The sequence below is a fragment of the Brachyhypopomus gauderio genome, chromosome 21 (genome assembly GCF_052324685.1).
Source record: "Brachyhypopomus gauderio isolate BG-103 chromosome 21, BGAUD_0.2, whole genome shotgun sequence".
Taxonomy (NCBI): Eukaryota; Metazoa; Chordata; class Actinopteri; order Gymnotiformes; family Hypopomidae; genus Brachyhypopomus; species Brachyhypopomus gauderio.
The window spans coordinates 8,820,748-8,840,566 of record NC_135231.1 but is presented as its reverse complement, the minus strand read 5'-3'; the positions used below and the strand labels follow the sequence as shown (position 1 = coordinate 8,840,566).

At 45.2% G+C, this 19,819-nt stretch overlaps 2 protein-coding genes across 2 annotated transcripts in view; both read left to right on the top strand.

Moving 5' to 3' along the window:
- Positions 1-119: 119 nt before the first annotated feature.
- Positions 120-11,208, top strand: fbxo30b (F-box protein 30b). The gene is made up of 3 exons (XM_076983972.1): positions 120-274; positions 6,429-8,767; positions 9,133-11,208. The coding sequence occupies exons 2-3, from the start codon at positions 6,458-6,460 to the stop codon at positions 9,334-9,336; spliced, it is 2,514 nt and encodes an 837-aa protein (XP_076840087.1). The 5' UTR covers positions 120-274; positions 6,429-6,457; the 3' UTR covers positions 9,337-11,208.
- Positions 11,209-11,623: 415 nt separating this feature from the next.
- Positions 11,624-19,819, top strand: part of epm2a (EPM2A glucan phosphatase, laforin) — an 11,852-nt gene continuing 3,656 nt past the window's right edge. Inside the window, exons 1-2 of the mRNA XM_076984290.1 lie at positions 11,624-12,154; positions 13,875-14,049. Of these exons, the coding sequence (XP_076840405.1) occupies positions 11,905-12,154; positions 13,875-14,049 (425 nt within the window). The 5' untranslated portion in view covers positions 11,624-11,904. The remainder of the gene's footprint in view (positions 12,155-13,874; positions 14,050-19,819) is intronic.

Below are 19,819 nucleotides of genomic sequence, written 5' to 3'. Positions count from 1 at the left end.
GACGCCTTGGGCAAGTGGAGTCACGCCTGCAGCTAACGCGCCTCTATTACCCCTCCCCCCTCCCCCGTCTGACGCGCGAGGCCGTGCGCGCGCGATGACGTCATCCCCTCGCGCCGAGCGAAACATTTTGAGAAGAAGACTGAAAGATGGACTCGGGGCGGGCGACCACGGTTCGGTACGAGTCCACGAACGGGCCGTCCGCGGTGCCTCGCTCCTAGTAAACACACTCCGAGTAACGAGTGGAGCAGACAGGGGGGTTCGGTGACGCCTCTCGGTAAGTGTGCGCGCAGAGAGTTTGTTTTAATGACTTGTTAGTCAGAAAGTTTAGCTGGCGAGCTACGCGGCTAACGAGCTAAGCGGCTAGTTGGGACCGACCCGTCCCGTCTGTGAAAACACCACCGACGGACGTCGCTGCTCGTCTCTGACCGCACACTGCGACCCTACAAGACATTAGGGGTTCAGTTCGGTGTATTTAGTGTTCTCTCAAATCGCCAACACGACTGTTTAAACGCAATATAACTTCGCCTAACTGTTAGAAGATCCTCAACACTAACGCTGCTGTGATTCTACATCAGTTCAGATGTGCTCTTATAGATCATCAGATCAGATGTGCTCTTATAGATCATCAGATCAGATGTGCTCTTAAAGATCATCAGTTGAGTTGTGCTCTTGTAGATCATCAGATCAGATGTGCTCTTGTAGATCATCAGTTCAGATGTGCTCTTATAGATCATCAGTTCAGATGTGCTCTTATAGATCATCAGATCAGATGTGCTCTTGTAGATCATCAGATCAGATGTGCTCTTATAGATCATCAGTTGAGTTGTGCTCTTATAGATCATCAGTTCAGATGTGCTCTTATAGATCATCAGATCAGGTGTGCTCTTATAGATCATCAGATCAGATGTGCTCTTATAGATCATCAGATCAGATGTGCTCTTATAGATCATCAGATCAGATGTGCTCTTATAGATCATCAGTTGAGTTGTGCTCTTATAGATCATCAGTTCAGATGTGCTCTTATAGATCATCAGATCAGATGTGCTCTTATAGATCATCAGATCAGATGTGCTCTTATAGATCATCAGTTCAGATGTGCTCTTATAGATCATCAGTTCAGATGTGCTCTTATAGATCATCAGATCAGATGTGCTCTTATAGATCATCAGATCAGATGTGCTCTTATAGATCATCAGATCAGATGTGCTCTTATAGATCATCAGTTCAGATGTGCTCTTATAGATCATCAGTTCAGGTGTGCTCTTATAGATCATCAGTTCAGATGTGCTCTTATAGATCATCAGATCAGATGTGCTCTTATAGATCATCAGATCAGATGTGCTCTTATAGATCATCAGATCAGATGTGCTCTTATAGATCATCAGTTCAGATGTGCTCTTATAGATCATCAGATCAGATGTGCTCTTATAGATCATCAGATCAGATGTGCTCTTATAGATCATCAGATCAGATGTGCTCTTATAGATCATCAGTTCAGATGTGCTCTTATAGATCATCAGTTCAGGTGTGCTCTTATAGATCATCAGTTCAGATGTGCTCTTATAGATCATCAGATCAGATGTGCTCTTATAGATCATCAGTTCAGATGTGCTCTTATAGATCATCAGTTCAGATGTGCTCTTATAGATCATCAGATCAGATGTGCTCTTATAGATCATCAGATCAGATGTGCTCTTATAGATCATCAGATCAGATGTGCTCTTATAGATCATCAGTTCAGAGGTGCTCTTATAGATCATCAGATCAGATGTGCTCTTATAGATCATCAGTTCAGATGTGCTCTTATAGATCATCAGATCAGATGTGCTCTTATAGATCATCAGTTCAGATGTGCTCTTATAGATCATCAGATCAGATGTGCTCTTATAGATCATCAGATCAGATGTGCTCTTATAGATCATCAGATCAGATGTGCTCTTATAGATCATCAGATCAGATGTGCTCTTATAGATCATCAGTTCAGATGTGCTCTTAAAGATCATCAGTTGAGTTGTGCTCTTATAGATCATCAGATCAGATGTGCTCTTGTAGATCATCAGTTCAGATGTGCTCTTATAGATCATCAGTTCAGATGTGCTCTTATAGATCATCAGATCAGATGTGCTCTTGTAGATCATCAGATCAGATGTGCTCTTGTAGATCATCAGATCAGATGTGCTCTTATAGATCATCAGTTGAGTTGTGCTCTTATAGATCATCAGATCAGATGTGCTCTTGTAGATCATCAGTTCAGATGTGCTCTTATAGATCATCAGTTCAGATGTGCTCTTATAGATCATCAGATCAGATGTGCTCTTGTAGATCATCAGTTCAGATGTGCTCTTATAGATCATCAGTTGAGTTGTGCTCTTATAGATCATCAGATCAGATGTGCTCTTGTAGATCATCAGTTCAGATGTGCTCTTGTAGATCATCAGTTCAGATGTGCTCTTATAGATCATCAGTTCAGATGTGCTCTTATAGATCATCAGATCAGATGTGCTCTTGTAGATCATCAGATCAGATGTGCTCTTATAGATCATCAGATCAGATGTGCTCTTATAGATCATCAGTTCAGATGTGCTCTTGTAGATCATCAGTTCAGATGTGCTCTTGTAGATCATCAGTTCAGATGTGCTCTTGTAGATCATCAGTTCAGATGTGCTCTTGTAGATCATCAGTTCAGATGTGCTCTTGTAGATCATCAGTTCAGATGTGCTCTTATAGATCATCAGTTCAGATGTGCTCTTATAGATCATCAGTTCAGATGTGCTCTTATAGATCATCAGTTCAGATGTGCTCTTATAGATCATCAGTTCAGATGTGCTCTTATAGATCATCAGTTCAGGTGTGCTCTTATAGATCATCAGATCAGGTGTGCTCTTATAGATCATCAGATCAGGTGTGCTCTTATAGATCATCAGATCAGGTGTGCTCTTATAGATCATCAGATCAGGTGTGCTCTTATAGATCATCAGTTCAGGTGTGCTCTTGTAGATCATCAGTTCAGGTGTGCTCTTGTAGATCATCAGTTCAGATGTGCTCTTGTAGATCATCAGTTCAGATGTGCTCTTGTAGATCATCAGTTCAGATGTGCTCTTGTAGATCATCAGTTCAGATGTGCTCTTATAGATCATGAGATCAGGTGTGCTCTTATAGATCATGAGATCAGGTGTGTTCTTATAGATCATCAGATCAGATGTGCTCTTATAGATCATCGGTTCAGATGTGCTCTTATAGATCATCAGTTCAGATTAGGTGTGCTCTTATAGATCATCAGTTCAGATGTGCTCTTGTAGATCATCAGATCAGATGTGCTCTTATAGATCATCAGTTCAGATGTGCTCTTATAGATCATCAGTTCAGATGTGCTCTTATAGATCATCAGATCAGATGTGCTCTTGTAGATCATCAGATCAGATGTGCTCTTATAGATCATCAGTTGAGTTGTGCTCTTATAGATCATCAGTTCAGATGTGCTCTTATAGATCATCAGTTGAGTTGTGCTCTTATGGATCATCAGATCAGATGTGCTCTTGTAGATCATCAGTTCAGATGTGCTCTTATAGATCATCAGTTCAGATGTGCTCTTATAGATCATCAGATCAGATGTGCTCTTGTAGATCATCAGATCAGATGTGCTCTTGTAGATCATCAGATCAGATGTGCTCTTATAGATCATCAGTTCAGATGTGCTCTTATAGATCATCAGTTCAGATGTGCTCTTATAGATCATCAGTTCAGATGTGCTCTTATAGATCATCAGTTGAGGTGTGCTCTTATAGATCATCAGTTGAGTTGTGCTCTTATAGATCATCAGTTCAGATGTGCTCTTATAGATCATCAGTTCAGATGTGCTCTTATAGATCATCAGATCAGATGTGCTCTTATAGATCATCAGTTCAGATGTGCTCTTGTAGATCATCATATCAGATGTGCTCTTGTAGATCATCAGTTCAGATGTGCTCTTGTAGATCATCAGTTCAGATGTGCTCTTGTAGATCATCAGTTCAGGTGTGCTCTTATAGATCATCAGATCAGGTGTGCTCTTATAGATCATCAGATCAGGTGTGCTCTTATAGATCATCAGATCAGGTGTGCTCTTATAGATCATCAGATCAGGTGTGCTCTTATAGATCATCAGATCAGGTGTGCTCTTATGGATCATGAGATCAGGTGTGCTCTTATAGATCATGAGATCAGGTGTGCTCTTATAGATCATGAGATCAGGTGTGCTCTTATAGATCATGAGATCAGGTGTGCTCTTATAGATCATGAGATCAGGTGTGCTCTTATAGATCATGAGATCAGGTGTGTTCTTATAGATCATCAGATCAGATGTGCTCTTATAGATCATCGGTTCAGATGTGCTCTTATAGATCATCAGTTCAGATTAGGTGTGCTCTTATAGATCATCAGTTCAGATGTGCTCTTGTAGATCATCAGATCAGATGTGCTCTTATAGATCATCAGTTCAGATGTGCTCTTATAGATCATCAGTTCAGATGTGCTCTTATAGATCATCAGATCAGATGTGCTCTTGTAGATCATCAGATCAGATGTGCTCTTATAGATCATCAGTTGAGTTGTGCTCTTATAGATCATCAGTTCAGATGTGCTCTTATAGATCATCAGTTGAGTTGTGCTCTTATGGATCATCAGATCAGATGTGCTCTTGTAGATCATCAGTTCAGATGTGCTCTTATAGATCATCAGTTCAGATGTGCTCTTATAGATCATCAGATCAGATGTGCTCTTGTAGATCATCAGATCAGATGTGCTCTTGTAGATCATCAGATCAGATGTGCTCTTATAGATCATCAGTTCAGATGTGCTCTTATAGATCATCAGTTCAGATGTGCTCTTATAGATCATCAGTTCAGATGTGCTCTTATAGATCATCAGTTGAGGTGTGCTCTTATAGATCATCAGTTGAGTTGTGCTCTTATAGATCATCAGTTCAGATGTGCTCTTATAGATCATCAGATCAGATGTGCTCTTATAGATCATCAGTTCAGATGTGCTCTTATAGATCATCATATCAGATGTGCTCTTGTAGATCATCAGTTCAGATGTGCTCTTGTAGATCATCAGTTCAGATGTGCTCTTGTAGATCATCAGTTCAGGTGTGCTCTTATAGATCATCAGATCAGGTGTGCTCTTATAGATCATCAGATCAGGTGTGCTCTTATAGATCATCAGATCAGGTGTGCTCTTATAGATCATCAGATCAGGTGTGCTCTTATAGATCATCAGATCAGGTGTGCTCTTATAGATCATCAAATCAGGTGTGCTCTTATAGATCATCAGATCAGGTGTGCTCTTATAGATCATCAGATCAGGTGTGCTCTTATAGATCATCAGATCAGGTGTGCTCTTATAGATCATCAGATCAGGTGTGCTCTTATAGATCATGAGATCAGGTGTGCTCTTATAGATCATGAGATCAGGTGTGCTCTTATAGATCATGAGATCAGGTGTGCTCTTATAGATCATGAGATCAGGTGTGCTCTTATAGATCATGAGATCAGATGTGTTCTTATAGATCATCAGATCAGATGTGCTCTTATAGATCATCGGTTCAGATGTGCTCTTATAGATCATCAGTTCAGATTAGGTGTGCTCTTATAGATCACGGCGGATCTAAAATGTTTTGACAGAAAAAAGGCTTTTAATGAAGTTATTAATGCAACCACAAGGAAATTAAACATAGTGTATGTAATACAATAAAACACACTGTGCATCAATCACCTGCATTTATTCAAATTCTTAAATCATTCTTAAACAAGACTTTTACTCTATGTGCTGTTTTGGTAGACAGTACATGATTTCATTACTGGTGTTGTGTACAGCGTGTAAAAATATAATCATTGCTCCTGTCCGCAGTAGGGATATGAATATTAGTTGGGTACTACTGCTGAAAACAGCCTGCATAATTTTGACATATCTCTTCAATGAAACAGAACTACCTTACGCAACATGTTGTGGATATTGATTTCGTGGTATACCTCTGTTGAAAGTGAGAGGTACCTCTTATTATAAGAAGAGTTAAACAGTCTCATATTCATTAGGTTAAGTGGTTTATTTAGTAGACATCAAAATTTGTGGCAGTCAGAATCATGCCGAGATCCCTGAGATGATCTCATTGGACAACAAAACTTCTTCTTTAGAATAGGTAGACCATATAGTACTTTTTATGCTGAAGTGATTAACCTATGTTTTAGGGTTTATCATCAGGCATAGTTTTTAAAGTGACAGCAATACGTTTTAAAGTCATTTTATAATCATACATTGCTTATTCATAAATTGTGCATTATATACAAACTTGCTTCTAAAATGTACACGTAAAAAATATTAAATGAGGGAAAATCTATCTTACCCAGTGAGAGGAAGTAAAAGTTCTGGTTTTGAACGTTCTTGTTTTTCAGTTGTTGGGGCCCCACACGGCTTCTGGGAAATGGAGTCCTCCCACGTCCACTGTGCGTCCTGCGTGAGCCGGCGGTGCATGGTCAAGCCGGAGCCGGGCGCTTCCTGTGACCTCGTCACGTGCGCGCTGGTCTGCGGCGCGGTCTTCCACGGCTGTAAGGTGGAGGAGCACCGCCTGCTGTGCCCGCTGGAGAGGGTGCCCTGCCTCAACCACGGCATCGGCTGCCCCTTCGTGCTGGCTCGGGGCAAGATGGCGGAGCATCTGGAGGTGTGCCCTGCCGGCGTGGTGTGCTGCACCATGGAGTGGAACAGGTGGCCGGTGCACGACGAGGACTACCGCTCCTACGAGAGGCTGAGCCGGGACGCCGAGCAGGAGGAACAGCTGGACATGGCCCTCGCCCTCCAGGACCAGCGCACCATGCTGGCCTCGCTCAAACTGGTCTCTCTGGCGCCCACCAATGGACCCGAGAGGAAAGCGAAGGTTGCGGAGCCAAGCAGAAAAGCCAGCGGGGTCGTGGAGTCGGCAGCTCCTGTCGGGTTGGCCGAGGACCCCATGGAGGGCGTGTCTGCGGCGTGCTGCTCCGGGGACGAAATCGGCAACGGAATCAACGGATTGGTGGATGAGCGTTATGACCCAGCAGCTCTCGACATCCTCATCCAGCTCAACGCCTCCGACACGCAACACGCAGTTACTGACGTGTCGGCAGCGCAGTCCGGGTTGAACGGGGAGCTGCGTAAAGGTTTAGCTGCGAGAGTAGATACCGGGTCTAACTGTGATAAAATAGCCAATGGAGTTGATGGTTTGAATGAGGAGTTGCAGCCCCAACGACACCAGACCTTGATGGAACTAGGGAGGAACTTGGCCTCTGCTCTGGGAGCGCTGGGGGATGCCGTCAAAGGGCCTGAGGCGGTCAGCAGGGCCGCAGTTAACAAGACAAATGGTGGGATCCACCGGCCAGATTATGTAGAATCTGCAGATATCGAAATGGCAGATGCGCCCTCCGAAGTAGAGGCCGGGGTCGGGGCACTGGGCCAAGTCCCTGGTCGAGGTGAGGACGCTTTTTGGGACTGCACTGGTGAAGTCTCTCAGGATTCCTCAGGCCAACTCTTTAGACTGGGAGACACGGAGCGACAACAGTTGTGCAACAGTTGTCACAATAGTGCAGCGCCCAGAGAACCACAGAGCAGTCTAGAGCTGCCTGTGGTAGGCAACAAGGGACCAGAACCAAATGGCCCTCGGGAGTTTGTTGGTCCGTTGATTCCCCACAGGCCGCAGGTGAGACAGGTTGTTGAGGCCGAGGCTCCATCACTACAAGCACCTGTCCATGCTCAGGCTCTGGTCCTTCCTGTGGACAGTGCGCTGCCTTCCATGGTTTTGGACTTTGACGACCGGGCTTTTGAGAGGAAGCTCCAGAACCTTCAGATGCTGCGTAGCTTCATGCCCCTCGCGCTTAACGGACGGAAGGTGTGTTTCTCGGACCCGCAGGCCGTCCCGCACAGGTCTCCTCATTGCAAGATGGAGGACAAAGCCGTGGACACGTCCGACCTGGAGCAGGAGCCCCAGGACGACCCGATGGGCCTCGGCGAGATCGACTTCACGGCCGCCGCGCTGCTCTTCTGCCTGGAGGAGTCTCCCCGCGCGCGCAGGATATCCGACACCGTTTACACCTTCGGAGGCTCGCGGGTCGACTTCGGCACGCAGACCTTCAGCTTCCCGGCCGCCGTCCTGGCGACCAGCACGATGGTGGGGGAGGTGGCGTCGGCCTCGGCGTGCGACCGGGCCGCCCCCCGCCTCTCGCAGCCCAGCCCTTTCTGCACCCTGAGGCTGGACCTGACGCTGGAGCAGCTGGTGCCCCGGCCCAGCTGGGCGCCGCGGGAGGGCTCCATGTTCACGTTCGAGTGCGGCCAGCTCTTCCGCCGGGAGGAGTTCCTCTCGCACTTCCGCAACGTGCACGGGGACATCCACTCGGGCCTGAACGGGTGGATGGAGCACCGCTGTCCGCTGGCGTACTACGGCTGCACGTACTCCCAGCGCAGGTTCTGCCCGTCCGCGCGGGGCTCCAAGGTCGTCCACGACCGCCACCTCCGGTCCTTCGGGGTGCGGGCCGCCGAGGAGGCGCCCGCCGAGCCCGGCTGCGACCGGCTGAGCGGACTGCCCTTAGAGGTCCTGCAGCACGTGGCACGGTTCCTGGACGGATTCAGCCTGTGCCAGCTGTCCATGGTGTCCCACACCATGAGGGACGTGTGTGCCAGCCTCCTGCAGACGCGGGGCATGGTGGTGGTGCAGTGGGAGAGGAGGCAGTACCCAGACGGGCGGCGGACCTGGCAAATAAAAGACAAGGTAGACTCGTTTGTACAAGGTAGACTCGCTTGTGGACACTCGCTTGTAGGCCATGGTAGGACCGCAGAATGCAGATGCCACGCACAAACGAACCCTTTTACGTTTTATCTCCTCTTCTGCAGTCACAACTCTTTTTGTCTAGTTATTTATTTCATTTATTTATTACAAGCTCAATAACACTAGTTATTGCCAACACACCTGAACCTGCTTTAGAAAAGTGAGTCCTTGCTCAGGTGTGTTTGGATGTTTGACTAGAGGGATAACATTTGCATCCCGAACAGCTAGACTTCATTAACCTGCTGTTTACCTGGACGGACTGTTTAGTGATTGAGTAACTGTCAGACTTTGCTATTACTGTTCCGCAGGTGTGGCGGTTCAGCACGGCATTCACTCCCGTGACCAGATGGGAGTTCACGGACATTTGCAGCATGGCGGACCACCTGAAGCGTTGCCCCTACAACGAGGTTCACCGGCAGGTGGAGGCGGTTCCGCTGCCGTGCATGTGCACGACCCGGGAGCTGACCCGCGACGGACGCTCGCTCCGCTCAGTGCTCAGACCAGTATTATGAAAACACTTAACCACCAGAAAGAGCTGCCACACTACCCTACCTAACCTCTTTAATCAGTACTATTCATCACTGTGTACATAAGACGAAATATTTTTGCTTTAATGCTAAGATTATTTTATATATATATATTATATATACATATATACATGCACGATATATAATTGAAAGATAATGTTTGAGTTGTGTGTTAAAGGTTTTAAGGACAAATGCACTGAAAAAGAACATTTTTGATGTTTGGCTTGTTGCTTACTTAAGTCTATGGTCACATTGAGAGTTGTTCAGCAAGAGGGCTAACACTAAAGTGAGCAAAAGCGTGGGACAAAATCAAACTTAATCCAGTGGGATTAAACAAGGAGCCTTATATCGGTGTGTTTAACCGGACGCTGTTAAGATGATGGAGATAATCTTTTCACAGGTAGGTCTTCCAGTGCTGATTCCAATCAAGTGCAACGTTGTTTTATGTAATACCTGGATCATTTGGTAATGGGACGGTACCCTTACAGGAGAAGGTGTCTTTCCGCAACATTTGTGATTATCACTGCTAGCAGTTTTTATTTATGTATTTGAGCATTTCTCTGAGAATCCAAGAAAACCACTGATCATGACAAGGTTTCCCCATTCAATTTGTGATGACTAATAATAGCTGGGAAGGCAGAAAGCTGATTCCAGATCTGTAGCCCAGCTGTGTGTTGTGTTTTGTTTTTTTTGTTTTTAAACGAAGGTTTTCACAAGTAAGGGTAGGTTCAGAAGCAAACGTTGGCTGCCGTATCAAGACTATAAGGAGCAGGCTGGAGCTGGTCTTTGCATGAACACACTTCCTTTGAGAGCCAATATGCATGTAAACACGCCATTCAGTGTTTCCTCACTGTCAGAACGTACGTACGATGTGAGCTCACATCGAGGTACGCCATCCATTTACAACCCTTATTTTTTTGTTCTTCTTTTGTGTGGCGGAAGATATGCCCTGCACTTTACTGAACTCTGTCCTGTCGGGAACCACGTCCAGCTAGGGGACTGGCACGATCCCTGGGTCGCTGTCTTTAGGGAGGAAAGGGGAGTGTTGGGTTACACTTTACCTTCACAAGCAACTGTGTGTTTTAAATACGTCTGTAGCGCTTTCCCACAGGCAGAATGGCTCACTGGCACGCACACGTGTCAAAAAACGCATCTGTGGTTGTTGCTCAATCCTGAAAGCTTCATATACGTGTAGCTAAGCTGGTTGGGAACAATGGCACAATGTTTCTGCGTTGCAGAGTTCGACACGCCCTGCTGTGTTTTTCTTTGGTCCTACGCCTCTGTCCCAACAAGCACCACTTGGCGAGCCATGTCAGGTTTGAGGGAGCAACATTGTCGGCCACGGTCACCAGGACTGGGATTTCTAATTCACAGGACTAGCTCACACACAAACACCATGTTTATATCCCAATGAAGGCCTTATGAAGCATTTGTTTGTCAGCATAATCCCAATCAAGGCCTTATGAAGTGTTTGTTTATGTCTACATAATCCCAAACAAGGCCTTATGAAGCGTTTGTTTATGTCCGCATAATCCCAATCAAGGCCTTATGAAGCGTTTGTTTATGTCTGTATAATCCCAATCAAGGCCTTATGAAGCGTTTGTTTATGTCTGTATAATCCCAATGAAGGCCTTATGAAGCGTTTGTTTATGTCTGTATAATCCCAATCAAGGCCTTATGAAGCGTTTGCTGCTGCTGTTCCCATTGAAGGAGATGGAAGCCTTTTTCTCAGCCGCGTGTGCTGTCTGAATGAACTGGACAGATGAACACTCATGGCCACGCCGTCACGTGACGGGCTGGAGACGCATGTGGTTTTTGGTTGTGCTGAATAAAGATGTTTTATGATCTTTGATCAGATTTGACCTTGCTGTCTCGTGACTGGAGAATGCGAACTAAAAATGTGCATGAGAGAGAAAGAATAAATAATACACTGTTACATAATTTAGGCAGTCTGGGTATTAAAAAGAATCAGTGACCTTAGGAACACTGGCATTTTACAGTCCGTCTTACAGCCAGTGTAGGGCGCAAATACTATTCTACAGAGCTACTGAACTATGTCTAAATTTAGTTTTACCCTTTACGTGATAAGGTCAGAGGTTTGGTTGAGCGAGTTCACGTTTGTTGAAACTTATTTTGTTGAAATGACTTGCACAACAAAAAAAAATAATTCGAGTTCCAGTTGCAGTTTTTGCATGAAAATTTTAAAAGGGGGTACAGCGTGGGCATGCTGTGTGGGATTAGATTAGATATGTGGGATTTGCAGTGCCTCTTCCGTGCCGTTGGATGGTACTGTCGTCTTTCTGTTGACTGGTGTACGTCCAGGGGGAAGAACTACAAATGACACCAGCACCATGATCGCAGCTCAACATAAACGTGAGACGTGTGTGCGCTATTACACGCATTGGGCTGTCCACTGTCTCGCTATATCTCAGCTGTCTCAGCGCATCTGCTCATAATGTCCAAGCTGTGGCAAACTGGCTAAACGTGTCGTGTACCTTTTATATAACTTAGATTGAAATTAGGTTGAAGTGTCGTTATTTCCCCCCCATCGAGATGATTATTTTTAGGTTCGGGGTCATTTTAACTCCCGAACGGTCGGATATTGAGGTGTTTGTGGCGGGTTCCCGTCCGGAGATGGGTCACTGGTCCGTCCATGAAGCGGTTCCGATGAAGGCTACGAGGGCGGTGGTGTCCCCCCGCGAACCGTGCCTGTGGGTCGGCGAAGTGCGCCTGGTGGAGCCCTACACGGACAAGATGTGGTTCAAGTTCATTCAAAGGGTCGGCGGTAGCTATAAATGGGAAGGTATATCTAACATTAAAATATTGAATTTTAGAAATTCGAAAAATTAAAGTGATTGTAACTATGTAAATGTTAGAAACCCTCTGGTGTGGCTACAAACGTTATGTTTCTAAGAGCACAGTCTCTAACCTGACCTGTCAGATGCTCACTTATACACACACACACACTATTACGCTTACAGCATGTTATTCATGTTGTGCCTCTTCACACCACCATATCTGTGGCGGAATTTGCTGCCACAACCTTTAAATGTATTTACATTTCTTTCAAATGAGTCTGCGTCATTGGGATAAACGCAACAGCAACTGTGTCACTAGATGGTAGTGAAGTCACACAAAATACACTTTCAAAAGACCGATGGGCCCAAATATCTCGTCATTCTAGCATTGTCATTTAAAATAATCCCTATTTCAGTAAAACGAAATTGATTTTTTTATTTGAAAAGGCTACTGGCTACTTGTTATGGCGCCAAACAGTAAGAAAGGCGCAAATGAAAAACGCCAATCATCTAAACCTGCTTTGAGCTGCGGCTCATGGTGGAGTTTGGGTTATTCTGGCTCCACAACACAGTGACTTTGAACATCACTGCGCTTCTGAAGATCTCACCGACCTCCGACCTCATTGGACAGACCTGCTTTTATTTCCTCTGAATTAATGTACTTGTGTTTGCTGTTTGGGGGACGTGTAGTTGTTATTAACACAATGTGCGCAAGCGTGTTGCAGTACAAGGTTTTTCCATTAAAGAGAATCTCGGGACAGGGAATGATGTCTTCACCTTGTATCTCTGTAGAAGACCCTTCCCTGCTCTCTAATGTCCATAACATAAAGTACAGTATCTACCATGATAATCGTGAGAAATCACGCCGTGTTAATATCTAGTAACGTCTATCTTGTAAAGATTACAAACACGAAGTAACTTCCAGTGTCGACCCAAAACCTGCGGATGAAATGAGTCTTTGTGCGCAGTAGTTCGTGTAAGCTGTTACCATAATGGTTCGTTTCTTCTTGCACGCTGCACTGATTTTGTTGCTTTTTCGAGATTGCATGTTTCATGCTTTCGGCTTGTCTTATTTTGACAGCGTAATAGTGCAGTGGTGCCGTGCACTTTAATATTTAATGATAATGAAGGTTTTAGGCAGACCACGTCTGGCAGGCTTCATAAACACAACCGCAGTCTCACAACCAGACAGCACAAGTGCGGCACAAATGTGCGCACTTCTCTCGTTTTCCGCTATTTGAGTGTCTGCGGGGCCTTGTCGCCTTATAAACTGAAGTTGTGGGTTGGCTTCATCAGTAGACATACACACAAAAGGCGTTGTGGAACATAATTGTAAAATCACTGTAATTATTAAGCACCCAGGGCCATAACTTAACACAGTCGCACATTCTCTGTTCAATTAAACACACGGAGACGCGCTGGCAGCTCGTGACCCTGCAGACCGTTAACAGAATGAGCTATTAAAGAAATCGGTTTGAGCTGAACGGGGATAAACTGCAGATCTTTTTGTGTTTTTATGCACGCTTGGTTTGCCAAAGAATGAGATATAAAGCGTTTACAGAATAAAGAATAAAGAAGTAGCTTAACAGCGCTTAACATAATAAAGATTTCCTCCCAAATGTATGTAAATTCAAATGTGATGAATGTGTCCTATTTTATTTTATTGGTTTTTTTTTATTTTATTTTGCTGTTTTTAAAGAGTAAAACTGTGCCCTCTGTGTCCAGGTGGTGGGCCACACCACGATCGTGAGTGCGTGTATGATAAAAGCAACATGGTGGACGGGGTGTACTGCCACCCCATTGGTCACTGGATCGAGGAGACCGGCCACACAGACGAGATGAGACACACCACCAACTTCTACTTTAGCGTCGCGGGACAACAGGCCATGCACTTCTCAAAGTAGGTTTGGACATATGAGAGAGAAACGTCGTGTGCTGTGTTTCTCTCCCTTTCTCTCATGTCCTAAAGCACTGTGTTAAGCATCTCTCCGTGTCTCCTTCCCTGTCACACACACACACACACACACACACACACACACACACACACACACACACACACACACACACACGTTGTTCTAAAGGGTAAGGCTGTCTGTGATGGTCTTTTAAAAACTCTAAAGGACAGTTTTGAAGCAAAAGAAGGAGCATCACACCCACACACACTTTTTTCTCTTTCACCAAGTGTGTGTGTGTGTGTGTGTTATAAAAAGAGGCAGCTTTTAAGAGGTTTCTTCTCAGAAAACTCTTGTGACCAGTGTATTTATGTATGTGAGAGAGTGTGTGTGTCTGTTTGTATGTGTGTGTGTGAATTTGTCCATCATCAAACACAAATATAAGCGGCATTCACAATATTAAATATGTTTGAATGGAAGAAAAGCCTTAACAGAGAGGCTTTACAGCGTGAGTGAGGGGTGCTTTGTTCTGTCGCCGTAGTGACTGAGACATGTGTGATGTGTGGGTGTGCTGAGGGGTTGAAGGCAACCAGATTAAAGACGAAAGGAAGAGAGACAAACCTCGGGACAGAGAGACACGGGGGAACAACAGTCAATTATTCAGATTTGATTGATTCAATAGCTTTTCAACCTGATGGCATTTCTCTTTTTAATGTCACCTTTATTTGCAATCCTCAGGTGTGTGTGTGTGTGTGTGTGTGTGTGTGTGCATTAAGGAGAAACAGGTCAGGGTCCTGCCTCTAAGCTCACACTCTATATGACTATTAATATTGAGTAATGATTCATTTAGTCGCACCTGCGCCACACAGACAGACACACGAGTATAAACATATTTGCACACGCACACACGCGCACACACACACACACACACACACACACACACACACACACACACACACACACACACACACACACACACACACACTGTTAACCACACTCAAATACCTGCTCTCTACTGCTGCTCCCACTTCTCTGTTATTAACATTTTATGAAGCTGGTCAGACGTGTTCAGGTGTTCACGAATTTCCTCATCTCTTGATAGGACTTCATGCCTTTTCCTGGAAGAGAAGAACAAGAAACAGCTAAACATATTACGGTGGAGAAATCATGGCGCCTGTGCAGATAACCTCGTTAGTATCGTGTCCAGAGAGCTAGAGGTAGAGATGCTAACCCTGAGTTCATGACCCTGGTGCTGGCCTGTAGAAAACTGTTTATTTAATGGTCTGATAGTATTAGAAGATTGTGGCCTGTTTTTTTAAGGTCTATGATTGTAGCTGAGTTCACTGAGGCTTCATGTTCCTTGCTGAGATGATATTTCCCATGTTAGGTGATTTAAGCCCAGACTGGTGGGTGGAGCGTGCTGGGCTCAACTGTGGCTCCAGCTAAATGGTCTTGGTCCTTCTGACAGACCTGCACCTCCATGTGAAACTGATATGCTGAAGCAGGAATCCTGTTGGTGGAGTTCAGAGCTTACAGATCATATCCAGGAGGAAATGGCTTTACTTATAGTGTTTTGACGTAGCTGCTGTTTTGCATTTCACATCTTTATTTAATGGTTTTGGTGCTAATTCAGAGATGAACCCTCTGAAAATAAGACCTTGGTTAGGGCTGCTGTCTAAGATTTAAAAATACACACAGGAAAACATCACTCTCTTTCTCTAAGATGGTACTGTGTTAGAGAGTCTGTCTACCAAGCTGCAGTCCTGGACTAAATTTCATCCTGGCAGACAGAAGCCAGAGCAAATAAAAAAAAAAACAAGCCAGTACCTTCAGGACATTGTGAGGTCTGAGCTCTCTCTATCTTCTCATGTGCAGTGAATCACTCTGTTCAGTGAATCGCTCTGTTCAGGAAATTGCTCAGTGTCACATATTCTTTTGGTCCTTGTACCATATGTGAGAAGGTCCTTCACATAAAGGTGCTGGTTTCCTATTGAACTCTTTTCAAGAGAGTATTGAGAGTATTTACAACCCGGTCACTACTGCTTGTTCTGGGTATTAACTCTCTCTCTCTCTCTCTCTCTCTCTCTCTCTCTCTCTCTCTCTCTCTGACACACACACATACTCTCTCTCCCTCTATCTCTCTTTCTCTCTCTGTCTCACACACACTCTCTCTCACTCTTTCTCTGTCTCTCTCTCACACACACTCTCACTCTCTCTCTCTCTCTCTCTCTCTCCTACTACTCTCACATTTGTAAAGACATAAGCCACTTGTGTTCCTCTCTACTGTGTGTACATTCATTTCTAATACTGAGAAATGAAATAGGACCCTTGGGAGGAGATTAGTGGCTGGTGGAATGGAGTGCTATGGCAGTCATGCTACTCATCACATTCACCGAGCTGCTGGCTGTATTTCACAAAAAAAACCCATTCAAAACCCACATTAACATAATTAATAACATTTCTCTGTTGACCTCGGTAATGGCGTAATGGCGGTTCTTATACATTCTATTGCTTTTTCTTAGGATCTCACATTTCTTGAGATCTCACAGGCTGTACTCATAACGGGCTAGTAAGTTGCGTCACAGGTAGAGTTAGCCATTCACACACATGCCTCAACTACCAACCAATTAAGGATCAGTTCTTGCTGTCAGTTAGACTAAATCTGAACATCTATTCAGCCTCAAAAGACGGTATGTGTATATGTATCTCCGTCCTCTCCTGCCCCGTCTGTCTCTGTGTGTGAGGAGAGGAGTGAGAGACCAGATTTATTCTGCAGGAGCAGAGGACACTGACTCCTATTAATACTTATTAACCTCCACTTGACCAAGTCTGTCCATCCATACTAAAAGTCCCTGCTGGCTTTTGTCTTACGGTCCCAACAGGCCACGTTATGTATACAAAGCCAAACCTTGTCCTGTTGACACACAACTATTTACTTTAATTACCTATAACGGTGCTAAAGGTTGCTGTTTCCTGCTGCTCAGTTGATAAATGTGGACCGTGAAACAGGTAGTGCCCTCTTGTGGACATTAATTTAGTTGCAGTAGTGTGGACTACCATCTTTACAGCGAAAAGGTTGGGGAGAAGGTTAGAACACAGAACATACAAAATTATTCAGGGAATTCATGCTTCAGGCAAGCGCTTGCGATATGTTGCCTCTGGCTAAATTCATTTGAAAGAAAAAGATTAATTGGTAAAATCCTAAACTAATTGGAGAGTGGGTAGACGGTGGGGGTCTGTTAGGGTGTGATGTCTGAGACAGAGACAAAATTATCATGATTAAATATGATTGCCTATTAATTTTTCATGAAGAATTAATAATAAGAGGAAAAATACAATAGAAGCACATAGTGAGTGGACCTGATGATGATGATGAGTTCATCACTAGGACTTTAGTTGAGCCCAGAGATGAGATATAAGTAAAAGTAACAGAAATAAGAGTTTGGCTCTTTACATGTCTTTGGGCACACGTACATGGCGTTTGTTGAGTGTGTGTCTGTGTGCACCTGTGTGTGTACATATTGAGAAAGTAAGGAATATAACCGTATGAAAGCCTGGTTTTTGCTGTGTGATTAGTGGTGCGAGCCCTTCCGGAACGTTCTGAAGTGTGGTATCGAAACCAGTGTGCCTGCCTCTCCTCTCAGAGCCCAAACCAGTGTTGCCAGGTTCACGGTTTTCACGCCAAATTGGGCTTGTTTGAAACTCCTTCCGCGGGTAAAAATTCTGGGGTCGCGGGGTGCGGTTTTTTGGGCTACTTTTGAGTTGGGCCACTGCGGGAGTTACAAGTCAACACTAAGAATCGATGGCGATCATTGTTGACCCCCCCCCCCCCCGCTCAACAACTTTGGCCTTTGGGCTAGTTTTGGCTTCTGAGGGGCGGATTTTACACTGACTTTGGGCTGGATATTTTTGTAGGACCTGGCAACACTGGCCCAAACATACTAGTCGCACTTCACTTGTGGATCGGGCCGTTTTAATGAACACAACTGAAGGACACTGTTTACTGAATTCACTGGCGGTTATCTCTTGAAGGCCTTGACGTGTGACTCATTTTAATTTTGCCAATTTTTGAAGGCAGGAAGGAATACGAGCTTTGTTACAGTAGAACTGGGCGTGTCTGACATCGTGTCGTGGAGCCAAGAGGAAGCAATTTACATTCACATCAGTCAGACTTCTTGATGCACGTCGAACCCCTACACGCGTGTGCTGTAGAACCCCTGCCTACACGCGTGTGCTGTGGAACCCCTGCCTACATGCGTGTGCTGTAGAACGCCTGCCTACACGCGTGTGCTGTAGAACCCCTGCCTACATGCGTGTGCTGTGGAACCCCTGCCTACACGCGTGTGCTGTAGAACCCCTGCCTACACACGTGTGCTGTAGAACCCCTGCCTACACGCGTGTGCTGTGGAACCCCTGCCTACACGCGTGTGCTGTAGAACCCCTGCCTACACGCGTGTGCTGTGCACGTTTGCCACATCCCCACAGCACCTGCATTAATCACAGCCTCTCCTGATTAATTATGGACACTAAAATTGTAGTTTTGATTAATATGTAATGAATCATCCAGCCCGGAGGAGGAGACGATCCTCTCTCGTGTGAATGTAGGGTTACTCCAGCTCTGAGACCACAACCACTGGGACTTCCAGAGAGGAGACACGCACCGCATCACCAATGCATCAACTAGCAAGTGCAGATTCCTCTCTGTCCCAGTCAGGAAACTAGAGCTGATCCCCCGACCCCCTTGTGAACTTTAGCTCAGGCTGTGTGAGGGTTTCTTTGGCTCTGAAGACATCTTTGTTCTTTAGGTCCAAATGAAATAATTACCACTGTTTGTGGTGATTCATAAGAACAGGTAGGAGGCAAGGCTATTTAAAGAACTGATGCACAACAGTGAGGTCCTTACCGTATGTCTGCGTATCATATTTGGAAAGGAGAGGGGATTCTTTTGAAGAATATGGTAATGCTGTAGAAAGCTGAAGCAAAAGTTCTTTACCAACTCTCCTCAGCTTCCTTTATCTAAAGAACGACCCTGCCACCAGGGAACCTCGGTTCCCCTCTTTCACTCTTTCTCTCTCTCTCTCTCTTAGTCCTTTTTTGCTCTCTGTCACTCTCTCAATCTCTTTCAATCTCTCTTACACTCTGTCACTCTGTCTCAATCTCTTTTTCAGTCCCTCTCTGTCTCACCTACACACCTGTGGAGGACTGGGACTGGGTCTGGTGGTAATAGGTCTTTAGTTGGCTGTCTGTGGGGACACAGTGACTGCACTGGGAAATGAGGAGAAGGTTAAAGAGATCAGTCTGTCTCCGAGAGCATATGAGAAAGAACGAGAGAGAGAGAGGGAGAGAGGAGACAAGAAGCAAGTGAGCTTGAAGGACTATATTTTTTCCTCCAAAAGTGAACTCTCTCTCTGTCTCCCTCTCTCTCTTTCTCGGTGAGAGGCTGAGAAATAGATAAATGAGACGAAGGAGGGAGGGAGGGAGGGAGGGAGGGAGGGAGGTAGGGGGGAGGGGGGTGATGAGTCTGTGGTCTGACTGCCAACCGGGCTCTAAAAATACATCAGCTTTGCTCAGGATTCTCACCAGTGACTGCACACACTGTCCTCTCCTCTCATGCTACTGCCCTCTCCACCCTCTCCTCACTCTCACCTCCTCACTCCTCCACCCTCTCTCTCCCTTCACCTCCTCACTCCTCCACCCTCTCTCTCCCTTCACCTCCTCACTCCTCCACCCTCTCTCTCTCTTCACCTCCTCACTCCTCCACCCTCTCTCTCTCTTCAC